We start from the raw sequence: 11,002 nt of genomic DNA, 5'->3' as shown, positions 1-11,002 counted from the left end.
TTTACAACATGACTTATTGATTAGAGATTGGATGAATCAGAGATATACTGAGTCCCGAGAGACTTTATTGTGTAAGCTGTGGGTGTGACTGTAATGGACGTGTTTCAAACGATGAGGTTTTGTTAGGATCTCGAAGCTCAACAAACGCTACCTGATTTAGCCACGTCAAAATAGATCTTACAGTCAAATACTCATACTCAAATACTTCATACTCAAAAGTACACTGAGCTAACCAATTAGGGAGCTAGCATTAGAAGCCTTAATGATTGGCCTTTATCTAAAGGCTGCCTTTAGGTTTTTAGGCATTAAAATGTCTGTAATGAAATAAAAATGATACCAAATTAAATATTTGATTTTGACAGTAGTTCAATAACGTTTCATAATGATCAGTTGGGTTTGTGTAATTTTCTTTTACTTAGTTTCCGTTCAATATTTTACACAAATAATTATTGACTGTTAATTAAAAAGGGAATTTTGTGTTTATTTAATATTGAACAACTCCATACATAGCACGGAACAAAGTACATATTATTTATATAGATGATTGTATAGAAGGATGAAAAGCTGCATATGGGAGCAGATCACATAAATGTGATTGATCACCTCCTGAAACATCAGTTTAAATGCATTTTGTATTGAAAGACACACCACTGAGCTTTTTAAATATAGAACATTTTATTCCAATTTTAAGTAAATGGTGTTGAAATTCTGAAGTAAATGTTTTAATATCAACAGGACCTTTGCATTTAAACAGAAACACTTCACATGCCTTTATCCAGTGACAATGAAAAGCTTCTTTTTTTACATTTATTTTTCATATTTCCCTTGTAAGAAATAGTTCAAGTATAAAAATTCCCAACAGTGTAAAATAGCCCATCTGATGAATTTTAAGCAAAAGAAGCACCGCTACTGAAACCTTACCAACTATACATTCTAGTGGAGAAAGTAGCATTTCTGTTTGTTTATTGTGAAAATGAGTATATCTAAACACAGAAGAGGCAGAGTACCATCTGCATGCAAACAGGCCTGCATTTAAATAAAGTTTCTTCCCTACAAAAGGCATAGGCTAATACTTAATGTCATGTTCTAAAGAATCAAAAAGATAAAAAATAAAAGTACAGTGCACATAACATTATCTTAAATAACTCCTACAATTACATTTTTGGTTGAGTATGTTAATAATAATAATAATAATATTATAACTACACTAATCAATAACTTATATATGCCTTGAGATGAGTACATAATAATATTATTTATACAGTACCACAAGTCTCTACTCTCAGAGCATCAACATAGTCAACTCTCAAAAATAAATATTTTAAATAGTAGATTTCTCTCTTTTTTTCTTCTTTTTTTTCTCTTAAATAGCAGTAAAAATGTAAGGCACGCAGACCAGCATAATGTCAAACAGTCACAGCCCGCCCTCTCAAACCTACACGGTGATCTTGACAGACACGAGGCAGACTAGTTGTTGCGGTGGCTTTGGTGATAACGTGTGTGCGTGTATTGTTGAGTGTGTACCTGGCACCAGACTCCAGCACTACAAAGGTGGAAGTGCTGACAGCTGCAGGGCTGCTTGACTGTGGGGTGGGTGGGGTTGGAGGGGCGGCGGGAGGATGGGGACGGGGGGGTGGGGCTGTGCTGTGGGGCTCCGTGTTGGGTGGGAGGTGTGAAGTCGGTTCCCAAATGGGCCCGGCCGAGGATTAAAATGTGACAGCTCAACAAACGAGCACAAGTGATGCGTTCCTTTCCAGAGTGATCCGTCTGTGTGGCGCTGGAGCGGCTCTGTCCACCCCCACCAGCAGCTGCTCTCTCTCTCGCTCTTTCTTTCCCTCCGTCCCAGAACCAGAGAGAAACACAACTGTGCTGCCTTTGTCTTTGAGTGCTATGTGTGCAGCTCTGGATGCGTGTGTCTGTGTATGTGCGACGAAAACATGTGAAAAAGCAACTGATTTAGTGTTTTCCATTGTCTGGAGCCGTTTGCAACCTCTCTCCTTTTGTCAGTGCATCTACGTCCCCCCTTTAGTCAAGAATCAAGTCAGAGTTCATTTTCAGTTTTTTGGTGCTTTTCTTAGTTTTTTTGACTACTGGTGATTTGTTTGCTTTGCATAGGTCAAGAGGTCGAGACACAAAGTAAAAAAGGGACATTCAGTATCAGGAAGATAAAAAAGTAGTTCTTCAAATATGTGTGACACAACGAGATACAACTCCTTCCTGACAGAGGTCACATAGTAATAGCTAACATGTTGGAAACGGATCCATTTCCCTGATTATCAGAAAAAAATGCACTTAAAAAGACAAAAAGAACAAGAACAGCCCTCAATATGTAATAATAATAATAAATATAAATGTAATGAGGGCATCAAATAACTGAAGTCACTTGTGGAAAACCACAAGTGAAAAAAAAGAGAACAGTTTTCTAAACTAACGTTGAAGACAGCAATAGGACTTAAAGGCTTAGTTTAACACCTATACCAACCACAGGGATTAGTTCCTTCTTTTCTTCTCTAAAAATAAGTACTCTACCACAATGATAATAGTATGGATAATAATAATAATAATAGTAACAACAACAAAAATAGTATATCACTTTCCATTATTTGTTCTGTGACTTTTTTTCATTTTCTTGTTTTTTGGTTGAAGCACAGCAAGTTGGAAAGTTACTGTCAAAAGTTTCCACCTCACCATCACCATCATCACTACCACCACCACCACCACCACCATCACCTTTTCAAAGCTACTCTGCCTCCAAGTTGCTGACACGCCCACTTTCAAGGCCACTCCCTCTTCCTTTTCTGCCGCTGCTCCTTCTCAAGACCAATGAGCTGTGGCCGGCGGTGGGACTTCTCTCTCTGCATGTCCAGTGGTTGCAGTGGCTGCTATTGCATGCGGTCGGCTTGCAGCTGCTGAGGCTGGTACTGACCGAAGGCTGCAGCGGCGGCTGAGCCCGGGGCAGCTGCGGCTAAAGGCTGCTGGACTGCGTAGCCGTACCCGGCAGCCATGTAGCCTGCGGCGGCGGGGGAGGCAGCGTAGGGATAATGCTCGTATGCGGCGGCGGCGGCGGCGCTGGCTGCAGCAGCAGAGTACTGCGCATAGGCAGCTCCAGTGTAGTCGATGTACGGGGAGGAGGCAGTGGCGGGTGCAGCAGCCGTAGGTTGCACATGAGGGATGACCATACTAGGCTGAACGAAGGCCTGAGGGTACACATAGTGGGCCGGTATGCTGTGAATCAAACACACATACGACAGGTTAGTTTGATTCAGCCCGTTTTTTGAGTAACGGCATCCACCCTAAAGCCCAAACCCAACTGCATCACACTGCGGCCCAGCGCCCTCCCACCACCCACCACTGAGCCCCAGTCCAATCCACCAGTCAAGAACACCAAGGAAATGCCTGCTAGTAGGGATTAGAACGTTATAGGGTTGCCAAAATAGAAATCACTCGGTTAAAAGAAGACTGGGAGGGGAACACAACTTTGAACACCGAGAGGTGTTTTTATGAAAATGTATGAACAATTCCCTCTATTTTTGGAAGACGGGATGCCGGTATTTTCAGGTTTCTTTTATCTTGTTTTGGTCAGTTTTGAATTTGTGGTTGTGGAGGCAGAACTACAGAGTGGCATAGAGCAAGGTGAGATGAAAAGAAAAAGTTAAGGATCAGAAAGCTGCAGCTGGTTTGTTCGTCACATGTGGATTTGGCCTCTGGTGGCCCCCCTGCTTGCTGAAGGGCTAATGGGTGGGGAGGACGGGGAGGCTTACAGTCCCCGGGGGTGGGGGGTGCGGACAGAGGAGATGAGCCCAGGGATGCATTGTGAAAATGTCACTGCCACTTTGACAGCTGGACAGTTTTGAAAAAGGGGACGCTGCTGGCCATTTCCCATTCTGTGTGTGGACAAAGAGCCGGGGAGGCAGCAGGGGGAGCCGGGACTAGGCTTCGTACCCAGAGGGATGTTTCGATTAAATAAACAATTATGAACAATGAGCACATTCTGCCCTTCGTGACATAGCCTTAAACCCCCTCCCCCAGACTCTATAAGGCCTGGACAGCAAGAGTGAGGGGAGCTTTGGAAATGTATGCTAACAAGAAGCAAACCGTCATCTTTTGACTGTAGGTGGAAGCAATGAATCTTTGGTGTCCCCCTCCCTCCACTTACACATATTCAATCTCACTTTAATTCAAATGGATGAGAGGCATTAGGCTTGACAGAAACAATTTGATGTTTGTCAAAACTACAATAACTGATATGTGCTCCTAAATCTGTTGAGAGAACATCAAAGATCATATAATCAGTTTAATCTGCATTAATAAGCATCAGGTGGCAACCTTTTTGACTCCTGATGGGGTATAAAAGACAGAAAATGTTACAGTTTTAAAGGCAGGATCTATAGTTGGCAACCCTATTGTGAGCACTCATTATCCAACCCAATCCACATCTCAAGTGGAAAAACATGAAAAACAAAACAACAGCAAGGCTTCAGAGAGGAAGAAAAATGTGACAAGAGTACATCTCCACTAAACTGATTACAAGACTTGCACGGCACAATCAATCAAATGAAAAGACACCAAAGAAAGAGAAAAGGGAGGGTATGAACTGAAACTAGAGGGCTGGTGTGGCCGTCTGTAAAGGTCAAAGGTCATCCTTAAACACATACGCGGGTTGGAATCATTTCTGAACAAAATGTCAGCATTGAAAAGATTTTTGGATTCTAAATCCAAATCTCCAGAAAGAGCATTTTATCATCATGTGATACTAAATCTCCCCTTTGAAACTATCACTAATGAAACTCAGCAGGGAAAGGCAGGTTTCCAAGATGATTTTAGATGACGTCATCTGTAAAACTCCCTCAGAAAACGGTGGAGAGACATTTCCTTCTATTATCTGAGGTCAAATCGGTGAATCATTCGCCACCAGCAGACAGGAGGTAACTCTTCATACTGGATTCGAGTGACACACTAGAGGGCCATTGTCTAATATGTAATAAAAAGCTAATATTAACCTATTTTGTCAAACACCAGTAGCAAAGACAACTCTCATAGTTACACATACTCTGTCACATGACACTAGTTGGTAAACTGTGAGAATTATTGATAAGTGCTTAATGATGCATCTGCTACTTTGTTTCACTAACTACTGCAGTCAATTCAATACATGAAGAAGAAGTTAAATTTAACTTTCTTTTTGATAGTGAAGAATGTATTAACGAAAAAGACAATTTCTGAGGTTCTGTCACATTGTACTTTTTTTTTAAACTGCCCATTGGGACTCTACATATTTGGTATTAAAGAAACAGCTTGCATTCCACTCAAACTTTCAGTTGCAACCTGTTTTAACAGCTGCTACTTCATATGATTTACTGGAGACGTTCCAGCTCAGATAACTATTCTAACATTCAAAAGAAGAACTAGTGGTGTGAACTATTTCCATTGCTCTCTGAATCTAACTCCAAGCCCAATGCATTTTTTGGATTGCACTAGCTGTCTAAGATGTCCCACTATGACTTTATTAATGGGAATATCGGGTAGACTTGCACACATAAGCAATATAGCATAAGCTGAGGTTTTAGCCATGGGAAGCAAACCACTGTCTGACCCATCCAACGTGGCCTGTAATGAAAGAAATCAACTTGTTTTACCCGCAGGCACTCATCATAATAAGGACAACACAAACCTCTAAGTGTGTAGCTGTTTATGAAGCCATGCTGAAAGCCAGTGCTACGACTTGTTCTGTGTGAGTGTGTCCGTACTGGAATGCAGTGTTCCCGCGACCCAGCAGTCTATAAAGTTCACGGCTAAATAAAGGTTCTCTGCCTTCGTGAGCGATCGGCTGGGGGCACCCTGATGTTTGTGTGGTGTGTGTGGGTTTGTGCTCAGTGTTTGTGTGGGTTTGTGTCATGGAAGCATGAGAGGTGGCAGCACCTGTCCTGCTTCAACAGAGATGCTCAATGGACTTCTGATACTATGAGTGAGGCACAGATTGTCCTGTTGTCCAGACTTAAGTCATAAACAACACATGTACAAAGCCACTCAGATTAGTCACAATGGCAGTTATATGCATGGGCAGACAAAGTTTTGAATCCTGACATGAAAATGCTCCGTTTGTGTCGGTTAGAAACAAGAGAGACGTTTGCGTTTTATCTTCTCGCTGTTTAAGCGACACATTATGCACCTTTGCTTCTGGCTGGTTTGTGTTGTGCCTGATAATGAATTTTCCAGCAATGTCCCTACTCGTTGCCGGTGAAAGACAAACTGACGGATGGTTCTGGCTCAAATCGGACGGTTAAAGAATGTGCACGTGGAAAAGCTGTACATGAATGTGGCCCCTAAAGCCTCCCCTCTGGTTCTGTTTAAATGGCCCCTAGTCTGCTCTTACATGACAGAGAGATGGCCCCGCAAGCACACTGACGCTCTCTCCCTCCCCCCACCACACATGCACGCGCGCACGCACAAACACACACACACACACAACACAGAGCTTCATGCAGCGTCAGCATTTGGGGCTTTGTGTGGCACAATGGATGTGCTTGTTTTCCTTAACGAGAGAGAGAGAGAGAGAGAGAGATTTGTTTGTGTCACATTGGAGACTTTGGGACTATGTGCACGGACAAAGACACACACACACACACAAACACAAAAGGAGCACATACTCACATGTACCGATGCAACCAGACATGTACGCACATAATCACACATATCGGTGTGACTACAGCTCACATGGTAACTGTTGTCATTCACTCACAAAGACATTCACTTTGATATTGAAAATGGTGAAATGGTGCTATGAGACCAAAAGCCTTTGTCGAGTAGATATGAGGAAAGACAAAGATATTGGGAGACAGGGAAGAAGAAGCGAGCGTCGACAGAGTGGACCAGCGGTCATGTGGCAAAGAGACACACTTGGGATTGATCGCTGCTGCGCTGTGTTAACGTGAGAAACTGAGGATGCCTTTAGCACACACAAGCAGTGGTGGGATTTGTTATGTTGGGAAAAACGTGTGAGAAATGGAGGGGAGATGGGAGGGGGGGGGTCGGGGGGGGGGGGGGGGGGCACAGACAATTCACGTCTCACTTCAACCAGACAGCCAGAATAAACATGGAATAGCACATCCTGTTAGACAAAACAGCTCAACGCCACGCTAAAGCTCCCCAATGGAGGGTTAACACGCGTCCACAAAAAAAGTAAAAAGACACCCCAAAGATTCAATCAATCCAGCTTATTTTTTTGTCATCAAAGTGAGAAAACACACGATTTAGCTAACAACACCACTTCATAACCGCACACAAAGTTCTACTCAAATAAAATAGAAAACAGGTCAAAACCCACATACATGCATCTATAATCACCATTTCGAGAGCTTGTTTGTGTTTGTTTGAGTCTACAGGTATTTCCCGTCTCTGATCTGTGATTATGTCACAAACCAGCACACTTAGCTTAACCGAGAGCGAGCCTGTCGGACCAGAGAAAGATAGACAACATTGAGTCAGGCTGAAAGTTTTCATCATTGTCCACTCAGCACTCACGCACACACAAACACACACATGAACAGGAAATCCTATAAATGGCAGTTTAATTGGCTGTTGGTTTGGTAGACAGTGATAAAGAAAAATAATACATCAACTTATTGTACAACTCTAATTATTGATGGGGGAGAAAAAGAGATCAAAGGATAAATAAATGATGAATCAGACGGATCATTACACATACATTATCACACATTCAACTGAGAGACAAATTACAACATGTTTAAATTGTTCAAGGCACGTGTACATCCCAACATTCCTCTGGTCCGTACTTACCCGTAAGGCCTTTGGATGAACGCAGGGTGAATTTGGGGAACACCAAAGGTAAAGCCTGTAGAACAGAAGACATGATGTAAAAAAAAAAATAGAAGAGGCAGAAGGGACAGAATCCATAAAAAAAGAAACTGAGGTGAAACTCAGGAAGGTTGATTTTCTTGTTTGCTAATAAAATGCCACACTTTGTGATCCCAAACAAACACAGTGGGACGAATACACTCGCTATGTTGAATAACACATGGTCGGATTTATTCATCTTTCCTTAAAAAACACCGCTGCACATGTCCAACACGTTTCTGTGGCTTGCTGAGGAGATGAAACAGAGATGAGATCTTTTTACCTGGCTGCATCACCCGAGGCTTGGCCCCCAGGTAGGCCAGGTTGACGTTGGCCTTCCTGCCGTCTATGATTGGGTTGGGGTCCTTGCAGGCCCGGTCTGCGGCCGAGCGGTCCGCCATCGTCACCTGCCACAGGAGTAAAAGCGTAAACGTATGTGGATATCTGAGAATCTGTGTGTAAGTTGTTTCCATTCACTGCTGGTTGGTTAATAAAGATGGTGGTGTGTCTGCATGTTACTCGTCTGTCTGAGCCCATCTTGCCCCATCAGGCCGTCATGAACAGAGTATTAGTCGGCACACTTGTGAGGATGTGTCGAACTGTCCTCACTGAAGGGGAGCCAGGCTGAGAGGACTGACTGAACATGGCTGGCTCATCACTCCCTTTACAGACTTTATTGCTTCAGTAAAGCCAACATCCTTCTTCTTTTAACAACCTCACCGACTAAAGCATTTACCATGGGAAAATACAGAAGAGGATGGATAGTGCAAAACTCTGGTGATTGTCATGCACCAACGACCAAGTCAAATTCCTTGTATGTCTGACATATTATGGTAATAAATGTTTCCTGATTCCTGATAGTAAAAGTTGGAGTAAATACATCTCAAATACAAACCAGCATTTGCAAAGAAACAAACATCAATAGGTATTAAGGAAAACTCTGAAAACTCTGAAGATGCCTCTTAGATGTATATTGAAACAGCAGTTTTATATAAATTCACTTAAAGTAACATGAAATAGAAATAGAATGCCTGAGTAGAGCATCGGACTGCTGCTGGGTCTGAAATGGGTTTTGTCCGTCAATCGTAAAACAACTGGGTGCAACATATTTCCCTTGGTAAACAGCTTTTGGGTGATGACATTGGTGCAACAGTGTTAGAAACCCATTCTGTAATATTAACACATCACCGTGAGTTTTTTTTCAGAGCTGTCAATTTGAGAGCAGCTCACTTTCGGACGTGTCGGGGAAAGCGCGCACACCAAAGCGCAACAAGTCGGTGCGCGAGATTCCAACAGAGGCCAAAGACGAATTTAACCAGGGACTTCTTATCAATACATAAACACCCCGTGACTGCAGTTAAATGAATGTTAGCCATGTTGCAACAGCCGATTTTCACGGCAGGATTATTCCCACATGCGTGAAAGTTTGTTTCGAGTAAAACCGACAGCGATGTATTTAGTCGAGATATACTTACGAATCCATAACCGCGAGACTTGCCGGTCTGCCTGTCGGTAATGACCACCGCTTCTTCAATCTCACCAAACACCTCAAAATATTTCCTGAGACTTGAATCCGTGGTGTGGTAGGGTAGACCCCCGACAAAAATCTTCGTGTAGGTCGTGTCCTTTTGCGTGCTGTGCATCGTTAGTGCAAAATACAATAAATAGGAACAATAAAAAATAATAGTGCAAGGTCTCCTTATCAGTAATTATTTGGATGAAGAGAGAGAGGGAGAGCGAAATAGATATCAGCCGTCTGTGTACGTTTTTTAGAAGAGAAAAGACACACACAAAAAATCGACAAAAAGTAAGCCTGGAGGTAGATTTATCTTCCGACAGTTGAGAGGAGAGTTATGTGGAGCGGATTGTCCCACAGAGACCATCAGGTGTTTCAAGCTCTTCCTGGTAACTCTGCTGTCTAACTAAATAGGTTCGGGACCCATTCCTAAAAGCGCTGCTCCAAACTCCACCCAACTTCCAGTGCATCTCTGCGCCGCCCACTGGCGCGCACAAACAGCTGGCTAAACCTGCAGCGTGAAACACTGGAGCTCCCTCTCACAGAAGAGGAGAAAGAAAACAGATCCTCCACTGGAATCACATCCATCGGAGGCCAAAAAAAGCCCAATCACACTGATGATAAGCGCTGCGGGGACTTTCAGTCAATTAAAATGGGGGGAAAATAGGACAAGGGTGTTTTTTCCCCTTTAAAATATACATCTGATGGATATGATTATTATTGTTCCCTCCCGTGAAATAAAGCGTTAAAAGCATTTGCAGTTGTGTTGTCTCTTGCTTGAATGATGTCTCCCAACTGGATGCAGCTCGGGGACAGACACACACAGCAGCAGGAGACAGACAGGTGCAGCTTTGAGGCGCAGCTGGAAGGATTCATTCTTCAAACATGACATGACAGTCCACTTGTTGGGGGGTTGACAGAGTTTTGGCAAGTTTCTGAGCCCACGCTGACAGCCATGAGGCCTCGTGCCAACTGTGTCTTCAATGACTCCTTCACTATGAGGTCATAACCGAATCGACCCAATGAACCTATACCAGGTCTGAAAAAGGATATTCCACAACCTTCAATGAAATAGTCTCAATATGACTTCTGTTATTATTTGAAAGTATCTTTAAGTCAATGTAATTGATGATTGAATGTGTTTTTTGGGTCATTGAGAAGAAAATAATCTGACGAATACACCCTCACTATCTCCAAAAGACGACGATCACATTTTAATAATTAAATCAGGCAGCGCACAGCTATTGTACTCGGAGAGACTCAAGTCGGAGATAAACTCAATCAAGAGTCTCTGTTCATCAATGATTAGAAAAGGTCTGCTCGTGGGTGCATCACCGGATAACTGCGCAGTAACGTGAGAGGCCAACGTGCTGTTAATCATTGATGGCAGCTCTGCCTGTTGTGAGCGCGCTGTGTGGCCGACATGTCAAATGTAACCATGGAACACGGCGACCTGACGCATTGGGCGCATCATTGTGCTTCATATTTGTTGTGAAAGACAAAAGAAGAACTGTCACATCTATCTGGAGGTGAATCGCCACTGCAGGACTCCACAGAAGAAATACATGCAACCCGATAGAGCATCTTTATGCGTCTCTTGTTTCTCTCACTATTTTATTCATGCGGGCACAC

At 43.0% G+C, this 11,002-nt stretch overlaps 1 protein-coding gene across 1 annotated transcript; it reads right to left on the bottom strand.

Annotated features, from left to right (window-relative positions):
- Positions 1 to 474: 474 nt before the first annotated feature.
- rbm24a (RNA binding motif protein 24a) lies at positions 475 to 9,818 on the bottom strand. The gene is made up of 4 exons (XM_037475029.2): positions 9,330 to 9,818; positions 8,138 to 8,261; positions 7,798 to 7,852; positions 475 to 3,225 (listed from the first exon to the last, which is right to left on the bottom strand). The coding sequence occupies exons 1-4, from the start codon at positions 9,495 to 9,497 to the stop codon at positions 2,883 to 2,885; spliced, it is 690 nt and encodes a 229-aa protein (XP_037330926.1). The 5' UTR covers positions 9,498 to 9,818; the 3' UTR covers positions 475 to 2,882.
- Between the last annotated feature and the right edge of the window lie 1,184 nt (positions 9,819 to 11,002).

The sequence above is a fragment of the Pungitius pungitius genome, chromosome 17 (genome assembly GCF_949316345.1).
Source record: "Pungitius pungitius chromosome 17, fPunPun2.1, whole genome shotgun sequence".
Lineage (NCBI taxonomy): Eukaryota > Metazoa > Chordata > Actinopteri > Perciformes > Gasterosteidae > Pungitius > Pungitius pungitius.
Note: the sequence above shows the minus strand (reverse complement) of the source record. Positions and strands in the feature narration are given on the sequence as shown.

Coding starts and splice junctions, on each gene's coding strand:
- rbm24a (XM_037475029.2), bottom strand. CDS start 9,497: ATGCACAGCACGCAAAAGGACACGACCTACACGAAGATTTTTGTCGGG. Junction 7,853..8,137: donor GCCTCGGGTGATGCAGCCAG/GTAAAAAGATCT, acceptor TCTGTTCTACAG/GCTTTACCTTTGGTGTTCCC. Junction 3,226..7,797: donor TTCATCCAAAGGCCTTACGG/GTAAGTACGGAC, acceptor TTTGATTCACAG/CATACCGGCCCACTATGTGT.